The 27,473-nt window shown below is 37.9% G+C and overlaps 1 protein-coding gene across 1 annotated transcript; it reads right to left on the bottom strand.

The window, feature by feature from the left end:
- LOC104112570 (ABC transporter B family member 25, mitochondrial) lies at window positions 1-24,069 on the bottom strand. The gene is made up of 20 exons (XM_009622534.4): window positions 23,568-24,069; window positions 23,266-23,481; window positions 22,923-23,109; window positions 22,654-22,715; window positions 21,896-21,939; window positions 18,554-18,656; window positions 18,329-18,436; window positions 18,044-18,127; window positions 17,895-17,955; window positions 16,800-16,945; window positions 16,595-16,711; window positions 15,328-15,413; window positions 7,719-7,807; window positions 6,987-7,042; window positions 6,168-6,248; window positions 6,013-6,078; window positions 5,827-5,919; window positions 2,898-2,962; window positions 1,758-1,893; window positions 1-662 (listed from the first exon to the last, which is right to left on the bottom strand). The coding sequence occupies exons 1-20, from the start codon at window positions 23,841-23,843 to the stop codon at window positions 522-524; spliced, it is 2,217 nt and encodes a 738-aa protein (XP_009620829.1). The 5' UTR covers window positions 23,844-24,069; the 3' UTR covers window positions 1-521.
- Window positions 24,070-27,473: the final 3,404 nt, after the last annotated feature.

Genomic DNA, 27,473 nt, shown 5'->3' with positions numbered 1-27,473 from the left:
TATCGAATTAAGGCAATGTGAGATGCCTTCCTTCACTAACGGAGTTACCCCATATCAGGGAAGTTCACACAATGTAATGTGTTTGTGGGTTGTACACAATGTATAGCATCAACTATAAAGTCCAAAGAATGAATCCTAACAGCAAGCTATGAATCCTAGAGTTGAGAAAAATAAAAAATGAACACTGCACTTTAACAGTACATATAATACATAGCTGCTTCCGATTAATCGCAGGTATCACTAACAACACTAGATGACTGTAGTCCAAAATATAATCATTGAGAAGATTACTTTGACCTGCTCTATCCATGCAAGAAGCGTATAAAACAGTAATCTTGCATGGGGCTGAAAGTGGCTTCTTTGTCCTAGAAATCCTGTCCCACTAGATCAAGGGATTAAATATGGTAAACGAGGGTGAAAGTGGCTCGGAAATTGGAGTTGAAGAAGTGAGATGATTGAGCCGAATTCGCTGGTGAAGTCAGTAATGTCTTTCCTTTCTTGAAACAACAGGAGGGGAATATTCATGCGTTTAACTTGATCGCTGCATCGAGTCCATCAACAGTATTCTGCTGTGACCAAAGTTGTGCATACCTCCCTGGCCTAGATAGAAGAAACTCATGCGACCCTTGTTCCACCACTTGCCCACTCTCCAAGACTACGATCTGATAATCATGACCACACATTTCAATATTTATAATGAACTAGTAAAAAGGGTAAGTTAGACTTTACAAACTGAAGATACAACATATTTGAACCACAGTTGTGGAAAATGCCGACTCAAAGAACCGCATGTTATATTCAACACTTTGCGTTTGTGATTTAGTTTTTTTTTTATAAGTAATGATATTTTATAAATGGTATAACAGCACTACGTCTGTGTTAAAATTACAAAGTGTGCAATGCCTCTTATCATATCTAACATGGAATCTACATCGTTTACAAAGACCATGTTGCACCAAAAAGCTAACAAAGAAATACATTTGCGTTTGTGATATAGTTAAACAGTTTATAACCTATCGTTGTCTATTAATTCTAATAACTTTAAACAAAAAGGACTATGTTCTCAACAACTACACACCAAATATCGCTCTGGTTTTGCAAGGTCCAAGAAGAAAAGGGAAATTTTGTAACCACGGTTCTAATGAAATAAGTTAGAAGAGAACAATTTGTAACAACACAATTCTGGTGAAATTCTGAGAAATATCCTACACACTACCTAAAATACCAAGGTAATGCACTCCTTCTATTCCGAATTGTTCATTTTATATCAGCGGTCGTCTTATTTATTTAAAGAAATCAAATTTAGCTAATATTCCCTACGTCCTAAAGTTGGTTTCAGTTTGATCTGTGGACTACTATTAAGGTAAGAGTTTGAATGTTACTGTAGCTAAGTGAAAGTTGGTAAAAACGTTAACTTACTAAGGAATTAAAAGAGTGTACACAATAGGAGAGGGTCCTTAGTTACTTTAAATGTAGAATATTATGAAGTACTAGTGCAGAGAAAAAGTCACTATTGCGAGAGTGGATATAGTTTTGGGTCAGCCAAAAAAATAAGTAGTTTAATTGGGACAATGGGACTATCTGATCCGATGCATAGAATACTGAATTTCTTGATGCCCCATCCCTATTGTACATCTCAGTAGCACATCTTGTGGAGTTTGATGTGGAGTACAATACTTTAATCTCTGAACTTATCAAGAAATAAGAATATATATTGGAGAACGAGCATTCATGAAATATATTTGCTAGAACCAAACCTCATCACATTGCATAGCTGTAGTGAGCCTATGGGCAATAAAAACTGCAGTCCGATTATCTGCTAGAGACTTCAAAGCACTTAATATTTCTGATTCTGTCGTGCTGTCAAGTGCACTCGTGGCTTCATCACAAAGCCTAAGAGAGAAGGAAAAAAAGGGTGAAACAATTTCCTAGAGGAAGAACAAAAGATAAAGAAATTAAATTAATAACAATCCTCTCTCAGTTAATAGATGGTCAGTCAAAGCCTTGCTGCCTAGTTTGAAAATATTAACCTCCAGTTAACACGACAATCAGCCCAGTATTCCCAGGTTGAAATAAGGCCTAGAGTCAACATTAGAATGCTATCAACTCACAGATTCTGATAACGGAGTTTTACGAGCAACTAAAAATAAAAGAAGCACGTTTCATGACACACGAAGCAAATATATGCTCTCGCCTGTCGGTAACACAATATTTATAAGTGGATGAAGAAAAAAGTGCACTTTAATGAATGAAGAAAAATGCACGGCAACGAAGATAGGCAGAACCAACCAAAAAGAGACATCTGAATTTTTCATCATGTAAGACATGCTTGAGCCAGTAAGCCAGTATTAAGAGCAGGTAAAATTAAACGCCGGAGACAATTCTGTTAAATGTGTACTATGAAGGTAAAATCGACATTCTGGGTTAAGCAAAGGAACCGAAAAGAGATGAAGCTGTATTTTTTTTTTTTTGGGAAAAACAAATGAAGCTGTATAGACACCAAGAAAAGAGATGAACAAGGGGAGCACAAATCATTGTAGCTTCCGCCAAATTGTAACCTAAATATCCAATCCAAAAGTAATAAAATCAATATATTTGCTAATTTAATTTGTCTTTCCAGGAAAAATCTGACTCCAAATGTTCCAGAAACTGTTTCTGATAGTGAAACAGCAGAGTATGACACTTTCCAAATAGTTCTTATTTGTCTCAAATACCCAATCCTCATAATTAAAATTGACCTTGCTAAACAAATGTTATAATTCCTTAAGATTCTATAACCTCGGGTTCTTTTACTTGGAAAGCAAGGACTAATTTATGAGAACATACAGAAAATGAAGGTTGGTAGCAATCTCTGAGACAACACTTCTTTATACTAGAAGGGTGACAGGTGAACTTACAATATAGCAGGTGCTTTAAGGAACGCACGCGCTAGTGCAACCCTTTGCTTCTCGCCACCACTTAACTGCAGGAGAAAGACAGAAAAGGAAAGACCTGCCTTTAGTCAGCGGCATACATAACTTACTCAAAGTAGAAAAGAATTGAAAAGCAAGTCCTGTATATAAAAAGAATAAATATTTGGATAGGGAGTGCTATGTAATCCCAAAATGATATCTCATTTATTGTGCTGCACTTCCTATATCAACAATAATACCTCAAGCCCAAGCTAGTTGGGTCAGCTAGATGGACTCTCAGTATTCATGTCGCTCCAATCAGACTCTTCTCAATCCAATATTCAAAAATTTAGTTCTCTGACACTAGAAGTTTTCTACATCTTCTACTGCATACAAATTTCTGACAAGATTAAAAGACTCCTAGTAGAAATTGGACCTAAAGTAAAGTAAGCATACCCACATGACTACATCCTAATTCCCACTAATTGGCATCTTCTATACGAATCTTTTTCTTCTATTGTCCGCTATTTTTCACTGAGCTTGTTTGGAATCCAAGAGATTGTAGGTCTTTTGAAGCAACTCCTTCCACGTGGTTTGATGTCTACCTCATTTTCTTTTGACGCCCTCAATCAACTATGGTTTATACCAATGGACCGGTACATCTGGAGATCGAAGTAGAATATGACAAACCAACTAATTAAAAAAAAAAAGAATATGACAAATCATCTCAAGTGACCTTATCTTTGTCTGATTTTGTACAACCGCTCATCTATCTTAACATCGGCATGTTAACCACAAATTCACTCCCATACAAAATTGTTGGTCTTTCAACCATTTTATCGAACTTGCCTTTCACTCACTTTGGTAGGTATTCCCCTATCACATAATTTCTGTAGCACTTCTCTGCTTCAACCATCCTATTCTGATTCTATATGCTTCATCTTAATCTGTCATAACATTCTCCCGAAATATCTTTTTTGAGAATGGTAACTTGTATATATATTAATAAGAAGAAAAAACAGTACGAAAGCAGTGCCGAGCTATATTTACAAAAAGAGCAGACCCCAGCTATGTCAACCTAAGGTTACAGAGCACCATTAAAATCTACTAAAGATTCTGCCTCCTCTAAAAGCTATCTTTACACCAGAAATGAAACGAAAGGAAACAATTCATTTTAATATTCCGTAAGGAGTTGCTTCTGTCTTCAAAAATTGTTGAATCTCTCTCCTTCCACAGACAATCCACCATATGCAAGTAGGAACCGATCTCCACCATTTCTTCTGTCTCACTATACCCCCATTATAATTCCAACACTTCAACAGATCACAAATGTTTGTTGGCATAATCCATTTAAGGCCCACAAATTAAGAAAAGGTTGCCATAGTTGGTCAGTGATAAGGACAGTGAAGAAACAAATGGCTATTGGTTTCTCTAGCTGTACCACAAAGTGCGCATTTAGAGCATAAATGGGAACCCCTTCTTCTCAAGTTCGTCTGCAGGTAGCATATACCTGTGTTAAACATGCTTCTTCTCAAGTTTTCTTGTGTTAAACATGCTTCTCTTGCCACCAACCATGAAAAAACAGACCACCTTGAGAGGTGCCTTAACTTTCCAGATTAAATTTAGATATCCGAGTTTTGTCCATTTAGGAACCACAATCCCGTCTCATTTCATCTTATTTCACTCTTCTTGTGTTGGTTAAACTTGCAGTCCACATATTCAATCTTACTTCTACTTATGCTGAAACCCTTACTCTTGAGTGACTCCATAGTTTAACAAAATATCGTCTGCAGGTAGCATATACCTGTGTTAAACATGCTTCTTCTCAAGTTTTCTTGTGTTAAACATGCTTCTCTTGCCACCAACCATGAAAAAACAGACCACCTTGAGAGGTGCCTTAACTTTCCAGATTAAATTTAGATATCCGAGTTTTATCCATTTAGGAACCACAATCCCGTCTCATTTCATCTTATTTCACTCTTCTTGTGTTGGTTAAACTAGCAGTCCACATATTCAATCTTACTTCTACTTATGCTGAAACCCTTACTCTTGAGTGACTCCATAGTTTAACAAAATATTGTCTGCAGGTAGCATATACCTGTGTTAAACATGCTTCTTCTCAAGTTTTCTTGTGTTAAACATGCTTCTCTTGCCACCAACCATGAAAAAACAGACCACCTTGAGAGGTGCCTTAACTTTCCAGATTAAATTTAGATATCCGAGTTTTATCCATTTAGGAACCACAATCCGGTCTCATTTCATCTTATTTCACTCTTCTTGTATTGGTTAAACTTGCAGTCCACATATTCAATCTTACTTCTACTTATGCTGAAACCCTTACTCTTGAGTGACTCCATAGTTTAACAAAATATCGTCTGCAGGTAGCATATACCATGAGACCCATCTTCTATATTGTTAGTTAGCTCATCCATAAGTAGATCTAGATAAGCAACTACGAGCTTAATGAAAATCCCTGGTATAAACCCTATAATCGTGAAAACTCATTTGTATCTCCTACCACTCTAACACTAATAGTTCCTTCCTGCATACCTGGTTTAGGAAAAAGATCACATCAAAATTCAGAAGTGCAGAATTAGGTGTAATGTCTGGTTTTTAACCCGAAATCTGTGCTGGCAAGTTGCAACTCTAAATAACCAAAAACATTAACTTCAAATCCAAATGGAGAATGTTGACTTGTACTGACAAATCTTTAGCGACAATTAGAAGAAGATCAATTTTAACATACTATCAACATGGGTTATCTTAATGAGTGATGCATATGATTTTGCGCCAACTATGACATGATTACTCTTCCATGTCCTGCCTACATGGATAAATTTCAACATAATCACGGAGGGGCAAAGGATAGACCTAAAGGTACCAACACATGCTCCTGCACATAAATAGAGAAAATGGGGGACTAAAAGGGACTCACCTTAAGTCCACGTTCTCCCACCACTGTAGCATACTTCTGGGGGAATTTCATAATAGTGTCATGGATTGCAGCTTGCCGAGCAGCATTGTACACCTTATTGAAACATTTCATTTGATAACAGGGGAGACTCAGATAATATAGCAACTGAAGGTTGAAATAGAAGCAAATTTAAAATTCTTAACAGACCTCCTCCTCAGAGGCAGAGAGCCGTCCATAGTGGATATTGTGAAATATAGTATCATTGAATAGGACCTGGAAAAACAAAGAAATCGTTGTTTTCAACCCACGCATTACACAGGGACCACAATGAATATTAAGCTACATAATTTATGACAACTTACAGTATCCTGGGGAACAACGCCAATAGATTTCCGAAGACTCTCAAGTGTAACCTTCCGAATATCTTGACCATCTATTTTTACCTGTCAAGAGCAAAATGCCACCAAAAAGCTGAAAGATCTAACAAGAAAAAGAAAACTTTTGCCTGAGACGTAAATTCACTGTTCCATGTGCAATTATCTACATTTACCTCTTCACTTCTATCTTCTGTGTTCTAATATTTCAATCATGTAAACATGCAGCAAAACAGGATCAACATAATTCTCTGTGGAATATGACAAAATCCAGTCCCCTGCTAATGTTAACTTATGAGGGTGCATAAACTTGGAAATTCGGCTTCCACAGCACATGAATTTGCAAAGCGCCTTATGAACAGTCAGAGAGCGCAACCTTAACAAGTAGGGTTCATCAACCACATGGATAAAGATAAATGTAAACATTGTCCAGATTCCTTCTTACAGACATATTCTTTAAATTATATGCCTTTCGTATTTCCATCGCAATAGAACTCCCTATTTATCAACATACGGTTTGTAGTTTTTGTCAGTCAGTCTTCTCTTTAAGCAAATGCGAAATACCAGTTTCATCATCATGCATGCCATTCAAGGACTTTTTGTCTGTTATTAATGATTAAAAAGCGATCATAAAGAACTGCACAGCGACAGACCACTTAAATTGCTAAGGCAAACAATCCAAGTTTAATATGATAAGACACACATAAAGCTCTCAAACATTGTGATGAAAAGCAGGCCCAAGCAATATGATTTGGCCGCTAACTGAGCATATGTAGATAAGTAAAATCCCACAATGATTAATCTTACATTTCCAGAATGGGTGTCAAAGAATCTGAAGAGCAATCTAAGAATGGTTGATTTGCCTGTAATAGAAAGTAATATGCGGATCAGGGGCTCGTAAAAAAGCATAAACAATAAGATTGAACGTAATCAAAGGTTCTACACAAACTTAAAATAATCTAGGAGATCCCACACTTGAAAATTCATAGTGCCCTCTTAAAAAGGTTGTATATTTCAGTCAGCTAAGAGGCACCTTATATTGGTCGGGATTTGGGGTAAGCCCATATTTATATTGCAAGAATATGTTTCCAGAAAGCTTTCTCAATGAAAAGAAGAGCAAAAACGAGAATGACCTTTTCAGTTGTTTGCCGCAGAAATCCTACACTATATTATATCATACTGGTCAAACTTCAACAAGCAAACAAAATTATACGATTTGATCAAGGGGCATATTATAAACATCTTATAAGAGCATCTCTAGTGATCCGACTTCAAAATTTATCCCTCATTTAAGAATCATAGAGGCTTCAGCATCCTATGCCACAAATTGCTTCCTTTAAATGCCATCCTAAGACCTATACTACTCGGATATACCTTTTTCACTCACGTCTGTTAGATTGCTAACTGAGATAACTCGCTTTTGCTTAATATGCTAAACCTAAATGGACAGTCGCTGGATTACAGAACAATTAAGTCCAAAATAAATAAATAAAACTGAAAAGTTGAAACAGAATAAGGAACAAATGACTGAAACCATACCACTACCACTCGTTCCTACAATAGCTACACTTTTTCCAGCTGGCACAGTAAAAGAAATCCCGTCTAGAATCTTCCTTTCCGTCAAATAACTATGAAAAAATGAAAAGTACAAGGATCAGCAAGCACATTCAACTAGTCTATTAAGTGGAACAGTAGAGAAAGCAAGCATATCTACTTCAAGCAAATATAATCATGATGAGTTGCAGTTCAAATGAAGAGCAGCAGCTGTACATCAACCTAACTACCGAAGCTGCAGAACCTAAAGAGCTTTGGAAATCTCCTACTTCCAAAGTACCTGGAAAGCATTTTTTTGAGAAAAACGTACTTGGAAAGCATTAAATATGTCACATCAGCATTGCTACCTAGGAAGATTTGTAAACAAGCTCATAACACATGCTTTGCTTTAGGATGGATATGTGACGAGAAATTAAAAAGCTCAAAAGCCCTGACATGGAAGTGCTTATATGGGCAGAAACAGAATGATCATTGACTACGAGATAGAAGAATTAGTATCTTTTTCCCTGCAATATCTAGATAAATAAAAGGAATTTCATTAATACCACTATACCAGACAAGATGGTGTCAGAAAATATGTATAAAAAATGAGTGGTTCAACCTCAGTTAGCTAATAAGTTACCCTAATAACCTATACAACTAGGGATGTTCAATTTACATCAAATGAATACGTGAAATAAGAAACCTTTTCAAACCGTTCATATCCCTTTCATTATCATGAAACAAGCTTCTGTCCAGTCATTCAACACTGTACAAAAATAACAGGACAGCATCTTCCTCCAGGTAGCACTCCACTCTTCCCTCAATTTGCATCGTCTCCAACTTGGTAATGTCTCCTAAATTGTGCTTGGTAAAACCCATGCCAGATTGAACAATGAACATGCAAAACTCCTCAACTATGAAATAAGTTAGCAGTGCAAAAAAATGTCATTCATATTTTAGCAACTTTCTTTGCACCAATAAGCACCTTCCACTTCCAACCAAGAGGTTGTGAGTTCGAGTCACCCCAAGAGCAAGGTGGGGAGTTCTTGGAGGGAGGGAGCCGAGAATCTATCGGAAACAGCCTCTCTACCCCAGGGGGTAGGGGTAAGGTCTGTGTACACACTACCCTCCCCAAACCCCACTAGTGGGATTATACTGGGTTGTTGTTGTTGTTGTTGTCGTCGTCTTTGCACCAATAACACCGACTGACCATGATTCTCCCCTCCTTTCTTGAGAAATGGTAAAGTGATTCTCTTCCTCCTCCTTAGGTTCATAAATGGTCAACGTAGCATCCCTTACAGCACACGATTTGAAAAAATTACTCTTTTCTGGTGTTTTACTGCCTACATCTTTTATGACGCCTCTTCCTTCTCCGCTTCCTCCATTAACTCCCGGTAACATGATTTTAAGCAAAACAATTTTTATCCCTATACCCTCCATTACATCTTGTCCTAATTCTAGCACTCAATATTTCATGTAACTCCCAGATCCTCTTCCAAACAATCTGTGAGAAAGCACGGGAGAAAATATTATTAATTATTTAAAGTATTGTACAACGCCCTATATTTATATACAGTGATTACATAATAATAGGTATCTGCTTCCCGATATGGGACACTATACATGACTAACTAATTAACACTCCCCCTCAAGCCGGTGCATATAAATCATGTATACCGAGCTTGTTACAGATGTAACTAATACGAGAACCAGTAAGAGACTTAGTGAAAATATCTGCTAGCTGATCATTCGACTTCACAAACTTTGTAACAATATCTCCTGAGAGTAATTTTTTCTCTGACAAAGTGACAGTCGATCTCAATGTGTTTAGTCCTCTCATGGAACACCGAATTTGACGCAATATGAAGAGCAGCTTGATTATCACACACCAGTTCCATCTTGTTGATTTCTCCAAACTTCAACTCCTTGAGCAACTGCTTGACCCAAACTATCTCACACGATGCCATAGCCATGGCCTGATATTCGGCTTCGGCGCTAGATCGAGCAACTACATTCTGTTTCTTGCTCTTCCAAGAAACTAAATTACCTCCTACTAGAACACAATATCCAGACGTAGAACGTCCATCAGAAGGTGATCCTGCCCAACCAGCATCTGTGTACCCCAATAATCTGCTCGTGGCCTCGATCCTCGAATAGTAATCCTTTGCCTGGAGCTGACTTTATATACCGAAGAATGCGAACTGTGACTATCACAGGGATAATCCATAAACTAACTTACAACACTCACCGGAAAAGAAATGCCAGGTCTAATCACCGTGAGGTAATTCAATTTGCCAACCAACCTCCTATATCTCGTAGGATCTCTAAGAGGCTCCTCCTGTCCAGGCAAAAGCTTAGCATTCGGATCCATAAGAGTGTTAACAGGTTTGCAACCCATCATTTCAGTCTCCTCAAGAATGTCTAAGGCATACTTCCGCTGTGAAATAACAATACCTGAGCTAGACTGAGCGACTTCAATACCTAGAAAATACTTCAATCTGCCCAGATCCTTAGTCTGGAAGTGCTGAAAGAGATGCTGCTTCACATTAGTAATACCATCCTGATTATTGCCAATAATAACAATATCATCAACATAAACCACCAGATAAATACACAGATTAGGAGCAAAATGCCGATAAAACACAGAGTGATCAGCTTCACTACGAGTCATGCCGAACTCCTGAATAACTGTGCTAAACTTACCAAACCAAGCTCGAGGGGACTGTTTCAAACAATATAGTGGCCGGCGCAATCGGCATACAAGACCACTAGATTCCCCCTGAGCAACAAAACCAGGTGGTTGCTCCATATAAATCTCTTCCCCAAGATCACCGTGAGAAAAGCATTTTAAATGTCTAACTGATAAAGAGGTCAATGACGTACAACAACCATGGACAAAAAAAGACGAACAGATGCTACTTTAGCCACGGGAGAGAAAGTGTCACTATAATCAAGCCCAAAAATCTGAGTGTATCCTTTTGCAACAAGACAAGCCTTAAGCCGATCAATCTGGCCAGCCGGGCCGACTTTGACGGCATAAACCCAACGACAACCAACAGTGGACTTACCTGAAGGAAGAGGAACGAGCTCCCAAGTGCCACTCGCATGTAAAGCAGACATCTCGTCAATCATAGCATGTCGCCATACTGGATAGTGCCTCATATGTAGACTTAGGGATAGAAACAGTGGACAAAGATGATATAAAAGCATACTGAGGTAATGACAGACGATGATAACTTAAACCGACATAATGAGGATTAGGAGTAAGTGTGGATCGTGCACCTTTGCGGAGTGCAATTGGTTGACTAAGAGGAGACAAGTCTGCAGTAGGAGCAGAATCTGATGTAGGACGTGAATCACCTAGGCCTGATGCTTGATGTGGACGACGATGATAAGTCAAGAGTGGTGGAGCAATAAAAGGTTGAACTGGACTAGGTGGTGGAACTGGAGCTATAGGTGGTGGAACTGGAGCTATAGGTGGTGGAGCTGCAACTGGAGCTGTAGGTGATGGAGTTGGAGTTGTAGAGGAAGATGAATGGGAGATAGTGATTGAATCTCCAAAAGATGAAACTGGTAGTAGTGTTATCAAAGGCGAAAAGCGCAAAAAAACTCTAAGGTCCGTTGGGGCTTTAAGCGCAAAGTGCAAATAAAGTGTGCTTTAATGAAAAAAGGCGCAACTGGAGACAAAGTAAAAATATGTATATGTAGTCCAAGAATAATAATTATAAGCATGAATAACAAATATATGGACAAAGAAATTGAAAATAATTACGATAAAGTGAAATATCAAATGTTTAATGTCGCATTTACAGGATTACACTCATTGGCAAGGAAAAGTATGCCTTAGAGCATTGATGCGACACTAAAGCTTCCACAAAGCGAAGCGCTCAACATGTTTTGAGCCTCGCTTCAGAGCTTAAGCACGCTTTAAGCGCGCCTTTGACAACACTGACTGGTAGCACCTCAGAAATATCTAAGTGATTACCTGGACCTGTGAAGTATGATTGGGTTTCAAAGAAGGTAACATCAGCGGACATAAGGTACTACTGGAGGTCAGGAGAATAGCATCGATACCCCTTTTGCGTTCTCGAGTAACCCAGAAATACGCGCTTAAGAGCACGAGGAGCTAACTTATCTTTTCCTGGAGTAAGGTTATGAACAAAACATGTGCTTCCAAAGACACGGGGTGGAAAAGAGAACAAAGGTAAGTGGGGAAACAAGACAGAGAATGGAACTTGATTCTGGATAGCTGAAGATGGCATACGATTAATAAGATAGCAAGACGTAAGAACAACATCCCCAAAAACGCAACAGAACATGAGATTGTATAAGTAGGGTACGAGCAGTTTCAATAAGATGTCTATTCTTTCTTTCAGCTACCCCATTTTGTTGAGATGTGTACGGACAAGATGTTTGATGAATAATCCCATGAGAGTTCATAAACTGCTGAAATGGGGAAGACTAATACTTTAGGGCATTATCACTACGAAATGTGCGGATAGAAACCCCAAATTGATTTTGAATTTCAGCGTGGAAGGTCTGGAAAATAGAAAACAACTCAGATCAATTCTTCATCAAAAATATCCAAGTGCACCTGGAATAATCATCAATGACACTGACAAAGTAGCGGAATCCCAAGGTAGAACTGACCCGACTAGGACCACAAATATCTGAATAGACTAAAGTAAAAGGTGACTTTGCTCGATTATCGAGACGCCGAGGGAAATGGGAGCGGGTATGCTTACCGAGCTGATATGACTCACACTCTAGAGTGGACAAGTGAGATAAACCAAGTACCATTTTCTGAAGTTTTGACAAACTGGGATGTCTCAACCGTTTATGTAATAAATCTGGTGAATCGGTAACTGGACAAGTTGTTGAAGTAAGACAAGATGTGAGTCCATGTGATTTTGCAAGGATAAGGTAATAAAGTCCATCTGATTCACGCCCGGTACCAATGATGTACTGCGTTCCTATATAAAAACAAGGTCATCAAGAAATAAAACAGAGCATTCAAGTGATTTGGCTAAGCGAGTAACGGCTATGAGATTAAAAGGACTACCGGGAACATAAAGAATTGAATCTAAAGGTAAGGAAGGAAGTGGACTTGCTTGACCTATTCTGGTTGCCGTGGTTTTAGACCCGTTGGCCATTGTGACTGTTGGAAGAGATTGAGAACATGAAATAGTAGTGAAAAGAGATTTGTTACCAGAAATATGATCAGATGCACCTGCATCAATGACCCAAGACTCAGAGGTTGAAGATTGGGAGACACAAGTCACGCAACTATATGTTTGAACAACGAAAGCTATCCCTGAATATGTTTGTTTATATGTTTTGTACTGAAGGAACTCAATATAATCCGGTATAGAAACCATCCAACCATTCATACTATTGGATCCAATTACGCTACAATTTATTTCTAAAAATCTTGACTAAAAGTAGTAGGGTTAACTTGAAATAGTGGAAATCAGTAACTCCTACGGTAAAACTGAAGAAATAGTTGGGAAAATATTGTTCACAACAGAAAAACAGAACACTATTTTCACGCCGGAACACTGTTCACGCCGGAAAATACTGTAGCTCGCCGGAAAATTCTAAAGTTGTCGGAATTTGTCGGGAATAGCACTGGTCGACTCGGAATCGCTGTGCGAGTAAGCTTTCCTGAAGGAAGTTCGTCGGAATCTGGCTTGAAGGGGTCTCACGCGCCCGGCGCGTGCACAGATCTCGCCGGAAATTTTGGAGTCTGCCCGGCGCATGAGGGCGCGTGGGTGTGAGTTTTCCGGTGGGATTTTCTGGGGTTTGGTCGCGGGACTACGGCGGACCTTGTGGTGGTGTTGGTTTGTACAACACTAATAAATAGTGACTTTGACGCAAACAATCACTTAGGTCACCGGAAAATTGCACGGTGATTGAGTTCTTTCTTCCCGGATATCGCTGGAATGACGCACAACGATCTTTTCTCACCGAAACTCTGATACCATGTGAGAAAGCACGGGAGAAAATATTATTAATTATTTAAAGTATTGTACAACGCCCTATTTATATACAGTGATTACATAATAATAGGTATCTACTTCCCGATGTGGGACACTATACATGACTAACTACTTAACACAATCCATCAGCACGACCTCATTATTCCAGCCATTATTAACCATGCTATATTTGGCAATCATTACCTTCCTATATAACATTTTCCCCATGGGGGAATCTCCACAACCATTTTCTTCAACTTTACATTAAAAGGTAAAAATTCTCTATTGGTGTTACATGTACAAGTTTATGGGAGAGGATGCAAATCACCTATTGGTGCACAACCAAGTAGTGAATAAGCCATGGGGGAAGCAGTGGTGATGTCAGCACTTCAGCTATGGTTAAGGATGTCATGTTCAGTTGGGCATTCAGATGTAGGAAAAGAAAATGGCGGGCACAGAATGTAGCGCCACTCACACTCATATGGGTTCTTTCGAGGGAGAAACAGGAGAGCTTTTGAGGGAGCGAAAAATACCTTTGTACAAATAAGGGCAAATTTTTGTTTCTTTTACACTTTTGGAGCACCCACGAGATGCTAGTCAGTATAGATGAACGGGTCTCTTTATACAGAACTTGATATTTGTATAGATTCTCTACCACTTGTATCGACTTACCCCACTATATCAATAAGATTATTACCTTGTAAAAAAGAGAAATACACCGTATCCGTAAGCTCCCTTCTGTCAACAGAAATGCAATTCTCTTCCAATCTACCAAATAGAATTTCTATTCCCCCTCATTTCTTCCTACAAGAAATCCCTTGGCATCTACTCTTGTCTAACCGAAATGGCTCTAGGCATGCAAAACAGAGACATAAAATTAGTGGGGATGTTAGATAAGTTGACTTAATCAACATGACGTTGATATGAGGTGTATGATACTGCTCTTTACCCCAAAAGATAAGGTGTATGATACTGTCAAAAGCACTTGTTTCCTAAGAGAAGCTACAAGCAAACATCAGACGAACTATATCATAAATAAGATGAGTAAGAATAAGTCCAATCACAAGTAGCCTCAAATGCAAACTGCAATAACCGACAAGCAAGAATGCTAAGCTAACATGTGACAATATCTTTTTTTTTTTTAATGACCAAGAAATCCATTGGGCAAACCCTCAGGAACAGCTGCAACCTTCGCAACTCGGGAACAATGGGCCGCCCCTCTACCCTTCTCCACTTATATACCATACTTAGTTCGCATGACATAGGGTTCGAATCACAAGTCCTTCAACCTTTGCCACTTGAACTAAGCCCTGGGGCAACATGTGACAATTTCATTGCAGGCCCAAATTGATAAAATTCAACTAAGTCACCAGTCTAACACTGAAGCTTAGTTCTAAATATACATCTCCAGGGGTTAAATATATAATTTTCTTAAACGGAGTATACCTTCTCACAGTACATCAGAGATCATCACCCCATAATGTTTGATAATGTTTGTCTACCTATCTAAATATACATAGAATGTACCCAAACTGATGATTGAGTGAAAACATCGCTCAAGGAAAAGTACAACCAATCGAATAATCCATATATCATTTAGCAAATAACAAAAGAAGAAAGAATTTGATATGCACCTGAAGTGAACATTCTCAAATTGAATGCTACCCCCACTTAACTTAAGAGGTTTCGCATCGTTTGCATCTCTGATTTGAGCTCTTTCCTGTACATATTATTCAAAGATCTGCTCAAAACAATTCTACATATGCACAAGACATATAGAATATGTGCGCAATCTATTACTATCACATAAATGAATAAATGCTATAGCAGAAAAAATGGTTCCTCCATGAGTGTCTAATGTCTTTCTGGTGTTCTTTTCAATGCTTATGAAATGATGGTTCAGTTTTGCAAGGACGTGCCATGGCAGGAGGAGTAAATGTGTTTGTGGCCAAATCAAGGTCTACTATCAGAGTGACACTAACAGTGCCAGATAAAGAGATATGTGGATAGATGTTTGGAGACTGAACGTTTAACAATTGTATCCATGGAGACTTCGGCACCATCTTGGTGCACATTAATGGAGCTTCTCTTGATTTATCAAAAAGAATACTGAACAAGATAATGATCAACGCAAAAGAAGGGCATTAGTGTACCAATCCTTGTTGACCAACAATTGCTTCCTAAAAAAGCTGAAAATAATCCTAATATATTGCAAGTGGACACATCTGATAATTCAGAACATACTAATCCCCTCATAATACAATGACATTTATCATTTCGATAAGTAGTTATGCAACTAATTTTAAAAAAAAAAAGATAACTTCATTTTATAGCAACTTCCATTTTATTCTGAAAGTGATGAAATTATGCTTGGCCTCGAGAGATCATGCTCTTTCAACATTTCGAGCTACTCAAGTTCGAGAAGAATATTATCAGTCAGCAAGGAAAGAAACACAAGAGAGAGACAGGATTTATCACAGAAAGACTGGACGAAATAGAAGAGAAGATAGCGGTTGGTACCACAACATACAAGAAGGACCAAGAAGAAATTACTCCAGAAAAGAGCCAACTTTATCATCATTCAGATCCCATCCTGACTGGGTAAGAAAATTATGATGTTTGTATGTCCAATTCTCTTAACCTGCCGATATAAAGAAGCCTGACCCCTAGACGCACAATTTCTCATGAGGTACAATATCTCATTATGAACTTAGGAAGCAAGAGCACAACATTCTAGAGGCATCATCTGGACCACAAATCTTACAACATTTGCAGATTATCTTTCGGCTACAAAGTTTGATGTTACTTGACAACTGTTTCCTCTATAATCTTTCACATAACACAAAAGTATTTAGCAAGTGAAACAAAACAATGAATGATATCATGGAAGCTAGCTGATACCTCTAGCAACTGAAACATTGATTTCATGTCCACTAGACTTTGGACAGTTTCACGATATACGCTACCAAGGAAATTCAGTGGAAGAGATAGCTGGAACAGCAGCCCATTTACCATGACCTATCAAAATAGTAATATTTTCTATTAGGGTGCTAGCACTGCAGAGAAAATAATCACTCAGCTAAAATAATTGGAGAAAAAGTTTTACCAAGTCACCAACAGTCATGACGCCATTCATAATCCCATTAGAACATAAAACCATAGCAGCTGAGAGAGCTATGCTGAATATTGCATTTTGCCCAAAGTTTAACATTGCCAGACTGCGTTGTGTCTTTAAGGCAGCATCTTCATATCCTGGAGACAACCACATAATATCATGATTGCTTATTCAGAAAAAAGAATGGGGAGGAACAACACAACATAAGTTTTGTATGTCAAAAGCCGGCAAATATATCATAGTTTTTGAACCACTGGGAGAAAGCACGTATTCTTCTGCCACCTCATTGCTAGATTCCAGAGCAAAGTGTGTACACTCACAGTGAAGTGAACCCATGTTTTTCTTTTTCTGATAACGTGAAGCAAACCCATGTTATGTTGAAGGGAAGCCATATAAACATGGTACCGCCACTCTGTGAAACTTAATAAAGGACAATGATTTCTGTTTTTCTTTATCATGTAACTCTAATCATTCTAAAATTCAATGATTACTCCTGAAATTTACTTTTAGACTAATTGCCAACAAACCACGTTGTGTCATTCTTACCAGTATTGCTAGTAGTATTCTTGTATTTCTTGTTGTTAGATCTTTGTTGTTACTGATATATTTGTCTCTTTTCGTCTTCTTGAGCCGAGGGTCTTTCGGAAACAGCCTCTCTACTCCCTCGGGGTAGGGGTAAGGTCTACGTACTCACTACCCTCCCCAGACCCCACTTGTGGGATTTCACTGAGTTGTTGTTGTTGTTACACGTAGTGTCTTTATTTTTATTTTTTTCCCTTGTTGTTGTTATTGTTGGTTGCTTCTTGTTTAGTGTTTCTTAAGTCGAGGGTCTATCGGAGACGGCCTCTCTACCTTCACAAGGTAGGGATAAGGTCTGCGTACACACTACCCTCCCCAGACCCCACTTGTGGGATTACACTGGGTTTGTTGTTGTTGTTGTACTAATTGCCAACAAAACTGTGTTAAATGTTATCACAGTTGGTGCAATCTGATTCACCCAACGTATACACAACTTACACCATAAATTAAGAGCGCAGAAGAGCTTAAGAAATGACAAAAGAAAAGTCATAAGGCAATACGACTTACTCTTTAAAAAGTGATCATACTTCTCAGCTTCATAGACCTCATTGTTGAAGTACTTAACAGTCTGGAAAAAAATGAGTAGGGCCAGCACAATCAAGTGTATTGCACATAAACAGATAAGCTAATCTTGGTATAAAGGAACACAAGCTTACCTCATAATTGATAAGAGAATCTATTGCTCTTGTGCTTGCATCATTATCAGCTTTATTCATCTCCTTCCTAAACTTAGTTCGCCACTGCAAGATACAAATGAAGAGGAACTTTGAAACAAAAGACTTGAGAGCTGGACTCACTAAAAGTTACTGATATATCAGTTATCACCTAGCTACCACTGCCAGTATGACAAATGAACAATTCAAAGAGGAAGAACAGCATGAAACCCAAAATAACAGACAATGCCAAGACAAAGAATAGATGGGTTTCAGCAAGTAGATAACCTGGGTAATACTCAAGGTGAAGGCAATATATGCAGCCACTGACAGTGAAGTGATCCATGCAAAGGGTGCTCCAAACTTGTATGCAAGTATACCTGATACCATTGATATCTGAAAGGGTTCATGTTAATGTAGTTGGAGTAATACTTAAAAGCAACATAACTAAGTAGGACTTTTTTCATCAAATAAAAAACTGCCTTGAATGATGGAATGAATAAATTTATATACCTCTAATATTGTTGGGAAAACATTGAATACCATGGATGAAAGAATAAAATTGATAGCTCGGCTACCACGGTCAATAATCCGATTAAGACCACCCGTTTCTCGACTGCAGGATGCAAGAAGAATATAAAAAAAACTCTATCACACTCAAGCAAACCACCTTCTCAATATCACAGCTGATGGCATAAAATTTTAACTAGAATAACATCAAAAACAAAGTATAAACAATCTCAGCCATAAGCATCTTATTTGGGTGACATGTGGTACCCTTTCACCTGCATCCTTTGCATCAGGACAGACTAAATCGATATATAACAAAGCCACAAACAGAGGAAGCCTGACATAGAATTGAACAGAACCAAGTCCACAGGATAAATAATCAAATGGGTATGACTTATTTTGAATGATGGAGCTAAAACTCAGGTTAGGACAGCGGGGGGCGACTCAGAGCAATTTTCGATTGTTATGGGGTTACACCATATTTAAGGGGAGGTGCCATGGTGTATGTTATTCGCTGATGATATAGTTCTGATTGATGAGACGCGAGGCGGTGTTAACGAGAGGTTGGAAGTCTGGAGACGGTCCCTTGAGTCTAAAGGTTTCAAGCTGAGCAGGACTAAGACAGAATACGTGGAGTGCAAGTTCAGCGGCTTGTCGGGAAAAGAGGACATGGACGTGAGGCTTGCCTCTCAAGTCATCCCCAAGAAAGGGAGCTTCAAGTACCTGGGGTCGGTTATCCAGGGGATGGGGAGATTGACGAGGATGTCACGCACCGTATAGGGGTGGGGTGGATGAAATGGAGGCTAGCGTTTGGCGTCTTGTGTGACAGGAAGGTACCTCCGGGACTTAAAGGTAAGTTCTATAGAGAGGTGGTTAGGCCGGCCATGTTGTATGGTGCAGAGTGTTGGCCAGTCAAGAATTTCCATATTCAGAAGATGAAAGTTGCATAAATGAAGATGCTGAGATGGATGTGCGGGCACACTAGGCTGGATAAGATTAGGAATGAAGATATCCGGGTGAAGGTGGGTATGGCTCCCATGGAAGACAAGATGCGGGAAGCTAAGCTTAGATGGTTCGGGCGCGTGCAGAGGAGAAGCCTGGATGCCCCGGTAAGGAGGTGTGAACGGCTGGCCTTGACGGGTATGAGAAGAGGTAGAGGGCGGCCTAACAAATATTGGGGAGAGGTGATCAGGCAGGACATGATGCGGCTGCAGATTTCCGAGGACATGGTCCTTGATAGGAAGTTGTGGAGGTCGAGCTTTAGGGTTGTAGGTTAGGAGATAGGAGGCTAGTCTGATAGTGTTTTGTTTTAGGCTGCTAGTGGCTCCAGTTGTGTCCTTAGTACTTCATTAGGGTTGTAGGTTAGGTTGTATGAAGCTAGTCTGGTAGTGTTTTATCTTAGTGGCTCTTGTTGTGTCCATATTATTCCATCGTGTCTGTAGTACTGTGCCATTGTTACTGCTTAGTGTTATTACTTTTCTCTCGATTTTCTGGTTATTACGTTGTTGGTGTTATCTTCCTGGATTCCTTTGTTGTTACTACTACACTGTCTCATTTCATCTTTTTGTGCCGAGGGTCTATCGGAAACAGCCTCTCTACTCCTCCGGAGTAGGGGTAAGGTCTGCGTACACACTACCCTCCCCAAACCCCACTTGTGGGATTTCACTGGGTTGTTGTTTTTGTTGTTATGGGTATGGCTTATTTAACTCAGTGTTCAAAGGAAACACATTATTGAGACTGATAAGGCTAACAGAATTAGTTTATCCACACAGATTTTGATCTTGAACAAAGTTCAATTAGTTCGCAAGCAAGGGACATGCCAAACACTACCTTTCCAACTAAATCCAAGGCGAGGACCCTTTAATTGAAAATGCGTTCCATCGTCAGCAAGTGGCGGCCGACAAGGACCCTTTCCCTAAATATCTTGGGAAGCGAAGAGGACAAATTTGAAACTCATTCAGTAATCTTCTCCTGAAGGTAGGTGCTTACTGTAAGCTAAGTTACTCCGACTCAGGTGTGGGTGTCTCGTATCTAGAAGTCAGATCCTTCATGATCTAAATTTTAAGATTTGGGGTACAGATTCAGGTGCGGATAAGGGTGCGAGCATTCGGGTAAAAATAATTCAAATGTCTAAAAATAAAGTTATAAAAATATGTCTAAATTATGAGACATCATGCGGAAAACTTATAAATTATTCCTAGAAGATATTGATCAAGAGGAGAATTCGAGAAAGAGATAAAAGAAAATGGACTGACATAGAAATCTCCATACACAAGGTATTCAATTTTCTTCAATTTCACTCTAGCTTTGTTTTGATTTCAGAAATCATTGTATATGTCCTAAATTTCTCCGTCGATTTTTTATCAAAGTACTCAAAATCGGTTGACCAGATCTGATACAGATCCCACACCCACACCCACATCGTGTCGACACGGGTGCGCCACCGAAAGTGAAGAGTCCGAGCTAGAGTGTAAGGCATTATAAGAATGAGCTTTTTTTAGCATAGCCTTGGAATACATTGTTCCCACTGCTGGTTATACAGCAAATTACATTTATCTCATGATATATTCGCTTCTACTTTTGTTGAATTTTTTGGTGTCTTTGAAGCTACAATATGATATGGGAACCGGCGCAGCTTGAGGCCTTATATCCATTGTTGGCACCATAAATTCTACAATAGATCGAGAAATCTTATATTAACTGCACGGGAATTGGCTTTAGTATCCTTATTACCCAGTTAGCCTTATTAGATATTCTTATGCTAGTAGGAAATTTAGAGAACTTCTTATATTTCCATTTTTATTTTTATTTTGTATAATATTTGACCTGAGATCAATTTAAATGGGGAACATGACCCCAACTCATTTGGCATAGTTGTTGTTGTATTCTTAATTGTCCTATTAATATTCCAAGTAACTGGGTTTCTGGCTTCCTGCAACTGCACAACATACCACACAGAAAAAAGAACTACATGATTATTTCCACTTTTAAAAGATAGAGTCGAAGTGTAGACATAAACAGTACAGACTGATTTTGACTTTTTGCAGCAAGTGAAGGCAGAGATGAGCGTATCTTACTTCCAGAGACAAGAGAGATGTTGTATTGTAGCTTCCAATCATTTTTTAGATCCAATAATTCAGCTATTCCTCCTATCTTAAAGACGAGTCACATGAGAGAATGGGGGATTTAAAGGAGAATGGGAGAGAGAAGAAAGGTCTGGCAAATGCTACATCTGAGGCAATGCACTAATAAAGTCACATAATTAACTGCTTGCAAGAGAATAGAATATGCATATTCAACAGGTTTAAAAGGGTAGATTTCTTAAGAGGGTGTTTCAAGAAATACCTAAGGTGATATTGCAGGTCAAGTTCATGCAAATGCGAAAAGACCTGCATACATTAGGGCATGTTATGTACATCGGCATATTAAAATGGAAGAATTAAGTTCAGTCAAAATGTGAATTAATCAAAACGCATGCAAAGCCCAAAGACAACTGAAAATGCGAACTATCAACATTGACTGATGTCAGATGGAAGGTGAGCATAATATTTAGCTGAACATACTAGATGGTGACTCATCAAAGGAGACACCATCTTTTTAATATAGTAATTAAACGCAATCTGGAGTTTGTACAAGGAACTTGGACATATTCAGAATTATTTTCAAAGCAGTGGTGTCCAGCAAGCAATGGATACTTCAACTGCATTTTTGACACAAACATCCAATATGAACGGTCTCTAACAGACAGTGACATAGACCAAGATTCACCTTTCATTGAGAACAAAAGAGCCCAACTTTGGACAAATGTGTGAGATATTATTGTGATAGCAGTTCATTGATAGAGCCCATTGTAGACACAGACAATGCAGTGCAAGCACCTTAGTATCTCACACATCTGTCCAAGATAATAGTGTAGACTCCATCTTCCAATAAGCATATCATCTACATTTAGTTTGAATCTTGGGTCATTACCCCCATGAATTTACCCTCCATTCCTTCGGAATTCTCTTAAGTTCACGAAATGATGTGGTTCCCATCATTGATGACTAATCTAAAAAGACCCATAGGAAAAAAAAGCTGGCAAAACAAACTCTGCTCTGTACCTTCCGTGAAACAGACCGGATAGTGCGGAGCGCCACCTTTGAGAAAATTGCAGTTCGCAATTCTGCAAAACAAAAGAATGATAAAGGCATTTAGAAAAATAAATAAAGAGCAAAAAAGTAAAGGACTTGCTGATGAGGAAAAGGAAATAAATGTCTATCATCCATTTATGCGCGAAAAAGAATATCTTTTACTGAAAAGAAAGAACAAAAATCTAGTAACTCTGAAACTCAAGACAAGCACAAGCAATTACTTCATAGGTGTGAAGTACCGTTGAAAGCAGATGCCCCTGATCGTGCAATACCATATCCAATCAAAACCGCGGCAGGACTAACAAAAAGAGCTAAAGCAGTAGAGTTGGCAGTAGTAAACTCAGCAAGAGCATTAGCATTGCCAGTTGCTGTTGTCAACCAATCAACAGCAAGCTTAAACAAGAATGGCACTTGAACATTCACAACCTGTGGCATAAAAATGCACAAAAGTCACCACTGTGCATTGAATCAAAATCCACCTTTGCATATAACACACATTTTTTAGCTATGTCCACATAATGCCCTTTCTAAATAAACAAATAAAAAACACGACTACAAGAAAAAAAAAAAAACTGCTCTCACCTTTGCACCAACAAGTAAAGTCAAGGCAGCAATGACCCGGAAGCGGAACTCATAATTATCCTTCATCCACAAGTATTTCGCCAGAGTGCTAATAATTTTCGCATCAGATATTTGATCACTTTTTGCCGCAATCCCAGTTTCATCTTTCTTCACTACAGGCTTTTTGCCATCACTTGAAGATGTTGAAAACATAGCATGTCCATTTGGCATCCCATCCTTTTAACCCCCAAAAAAAAAATAGTCAACGATCAACACAAACAACAAAAAAAGAGACCACAGTTAAAACTAAAAGTAAAGCTTACAGGGTCATTAGGGTTTTTGGCAGGGAAATCAGAAACGAAAGCCTTGATTTGTCTGAAGCCAGTAGAAGATGTTCTAGAAGAATCCCACAGGTTTCTATTAGTTGAAAGATATCTTGTACTGATGCGATATTGATGATGGAGATAATTTCTGGGTTTTAGTGCTTGTGAATGTAAAGAAGGGCGAGAAGGGATGTAATTCAAAATCATGGTTTCTGCTTTTTGGAGCAAGAATTCCCCTGCCCTACTAAAACACCTCGAACAAATACTCCCCTGCATTTTTGTACTATAACTATCTTATTATAAGATGAGAGCCTAGCTCAGGAGTTGAAGAAGATAAGAAGTATGTGACTCTCCGATTATTGCTAAGATGAAAAGTCGCCGCCGTCACGACACGGCTGAGGTGAGGGTGGCAACCGGCAAGCGTTAGTTACGGTGGCCTTTAATATTTTTTACTCCATTTGATTAGATTCTAGACTACTTGTGTCGATTGGCCATTTTTTGAAATTTTTTATGTTCTGTCCAAATATAGCTAGCTGTTCTTTTTTTTTCAAAGTTTATTTTTAATTTGCCCACTCCCTCCCGTCTATTTTAATTGATTTTTTTTATTATTTTCACACATATTAAAGAATTTATTTTTTAATATTAATTAATAATAAAATTAATCATATTAATTTTAATTTATTTATTAAAAATATAACAAATACTCCCAGGCTTTTTACTCCAAGAATAATTTGAAAAAAAAAATTAATTTCTTCTTAATATCTAAAAAGATAAATATTATGGATCACAAAAAAAAGACTAAAAATTCAATTAAAGTGGACAAGACGAAGCATTAGTTTTTGTTACCATAAATTACAGCAAATTGAATTGAGTAGTAGTTGTGCATCAATCGCGTCTCACAAAAATGCAAAATTTTCTAAAGTATAGCACGGTTATGCATATATAAAATATGAAAAATATATTGACAGCCTCAAATTTTCACATTATGATTTAGTTCTCGTAAAAAGTGAACATAGCACAGCATGTAAGGACATAAGTGTCTAATTATGACCATTGTTAATTTAAAAATAAAAAGATATAAAGACAAAAAAAAAATCAAAATATAGCGACAGAAGTAAAGTGTACACATAAAGTTCTTAATACATAGAAGATGGACGCCAGAAAGGTAAAACTTAGAGGCGGAGCTAGGAATTAATATTTGAACCTTATGAGTTCGAAATTATAATCTTTTTAAGTTATTGGGTTCTAAATTAATAATTTATATATATTGATTAGATTTCTTAATACAAATATAGAATTTGAATAAATATTACTGGGTTCGGCCGAACCCACAACTAACCATGTAGCTCCGCCCCTGGTAAAATGTGCTCTGAAGGTTGGGTCTGATGTATAAAATAATTTATAAATCTAAGAAGAAGGGTTTTATAAGTGTTTAAAATATAATGTGATTGAAAAAAGTAGCTTTACTACATTATTGAAGATATTGATGAGCTCAAAGGGAGCAGAAGCAAATGTGAATCACAAGAAATATGCAAGATACTAAAAATTAATATCGAGATTAAAAATTTATAAGGAAAATGAAAGTATGAACTCTAAAAGATACTAGGATTGTGGAGACTAATGTGTAATTAAAAGAGCAAACTAGGATAACCGTAAAGCACCTCATTTGATGGATGTTCTCCTGCACAGATTGACAGGCACCTTCCGTTAGATAAAAGATTGATAGAAATCTTGAACTCGTTTTAATTTTATTATAATTAGTCTTAGAATATACGTTTTGCACATGTACCTTATATCAATGAGTACACAACTGTAAAAAAATCGCATAAATAAAGAGGTATTATAAGTTCTTTAAATGATTAATGTTGATTCCATGGCTCAACAAAAGAAAAAATGTTGTTCCATATAAGTGAGATGAAATATTCTGATTTTCGAGAACTTCTGTAGGAATAATTTATGAAAATTATTGTTATTTTTGCGAAATATGAAACAAAAAAATAACGCAAAAGTACTTCTATCATAATTTTCAAATATGGGTTAATTTCATAGAACCTCCCGTAGCACTAACTTCCCTTGTAGTTTACGATATTATGGTTACCTCCTTTGTTGAATTTTTTTTTTGTAACAATTCTTTTAACATATTTGTCATTAATAAAATGAATTATGAACTGACTAATTTGCCCTTTTAATATAGAAAAATTACATCAGATATCACTAGGGCCTACAACCCATCCGAAAATGACCCACATTTGAAGCCCTAATTTGGTTTGACCCAAGTTGTATATATTTTGAAATTTTAATTTTCACCCGTTAGTCGACATTTATTATTAATTGTATTTCAGTTTTCTTTTTAAATTTCGCTTTTTCTCTCTGTCCTTCTCACGCTTTCTACACAGAAACACGAAGAAAATCGTCCTCCATTATTGTGTCTCCCTTAATTTTTCGAGCTTTCACTCTTATTTTCAGGTAATATTTCATTTCATTTTATGATTTTACCATTGTTTTGGTTTTGAATTTATTTTAATTTTATTTTTTGGTTTTGAATTTTTTTTTACAATGTGGTTGTGTTTTCCTTTCGATTTTGTGTTCCTTCTATTTTCGTTCTCAGTTTAAACTTAGTGTTTCAATTTGCATGCTTTTTTATTTCAATTTTTAGGGTATAATTTTTTTTTGAGTTTTGTTACAATGTGGGTTTTGATTTTGGGTAACCCTTTTCTCCACCTTTTAAAGCTTTGTGCGGTAAATTTGCTTCTGTTATGTATTCATGGCCTTTGTTTTTGGTTTGTTTTTTGCATTTTTTTCACTTTTCTTCACTCTTGTTAAAGCTTTGTTTGTTTTATACCAGAAAATGTGTCCGAGAATGTCTGCTTCTAAAAGTCATTCGAAGGTTGCTGGAAAAGGAGTTAAGATTGATTTTGCAAAAACATTGAGAGACTTGCCCTCAACCCCTAATTCTGAAGCAGATGGGCATGTCCCGGCCCCCGATGATGATGATTTTGAGTCTCCTGCTCCTACAAAAAAAGTCGCAACAAGAAAACAGTCGAATGACCGGTTCGCAGACGAAGAATACTACTACTCCAGTTTTGTCATGACCCAAAACTAACCTATCGTGATGGCGCCTATCATGGTACTAGGCAAGCCGACTATGCAGACATTTCCAACACTCTAAAGCTTTAAAAGATACGGAAGTAGTTAAAATTAAGGAAAACCCTTTTTAAAAATAGAGTACGAAATCATAATTCAAAACAAAATCTCTCCCAAAAACCGGGGTATCACCGAGTACATGAGTATCTACATAAAGACATAGTCTAATACACCGTCTAAGAAATAAAACTGAAACATAAAATGAAAGATAAGGAGGGAGAGTCAAGGTCTGCGAATGCCAAGCAGCTATCTCGATAGTCTCCGAAAATTCGGACTCCACAACTCAGCAGTCGCCGTGACCGGAAGAATCTGGATTTGCACACGAGGTGCAGGGTGTAGCGTGAGTACAACTAACTCAATAAGTAACAAATCTAACCTTTGGACTGAAAGGTAGTGACGAACTCAGCAGGTACAGTTCAATATAGAAATGACAGTACAGAAATGTAGGCATGCTTTCAAGTTCAACAGTTAAACTCAATTCAAGTAAAATAGATCAATCTTAAGTGATACGAGTAGTATGACCTCTCTACATCTACATGCCAATGCACATGTTGTATGCGATGCACCACGCTGAAAGCCTCGTGTACTCACACTCTCAGAATACTCAATCACTCAGTACTATATATGGCCAATCCAACTCAGGGAAGATCCATCCCATATATATATACACATACACACATCAACTGACAGTCAGTCGCTCAGTATTGTATAAGGCCAGTCCAGCCAGGGGGAAGATCCATCCCCAAATATAAATAATTCGGA

The sequence above is a fragment of the Nicotiana tomentosiformis genome, chromosome 7 (genome assembly GCF_000390325.3).
Source record: "Nicotiana tomentosiformis chromosome 7, ASM39032v3, whole genome shotgun sequence".
NCBI classification, from domain to species: domain Eukaryota; kingdom Viridiplantae; phylum Streptophyta; class Magnoliopsida; order Solanales; family Solanaceae; genus Nicotiana; species Nicotiana tomentosiformis.
This window is presented reverse-complemented; position numbering and strand designations above follow the sequence as displayed.

Bases quoted from the DNA above. Each gene is read 5' to 3' on its own strand.
- LOC104112570 (XM_009622534.4), bottom strand. From the start codon at position 23,843: ATGCAGGGGAGTATTTGTTCGAGGTGTTTTAGTAGGGCAGGGGAATTC. The intron at 23,482-23,567 runs GTAAGCTTTACT...GGGGGTTAAAAG, and splicing joins CCAAAAACCCTAATGACCCT to GATGGGATGCCAAATGGACA. The intron at 6,249-6,986 runs GTAAGATTAATC...TGCTCTTGACAG, and splicing joins TTGACACCCATTCTGGAAAT to GTAAAAATAGATGGTCAAGA.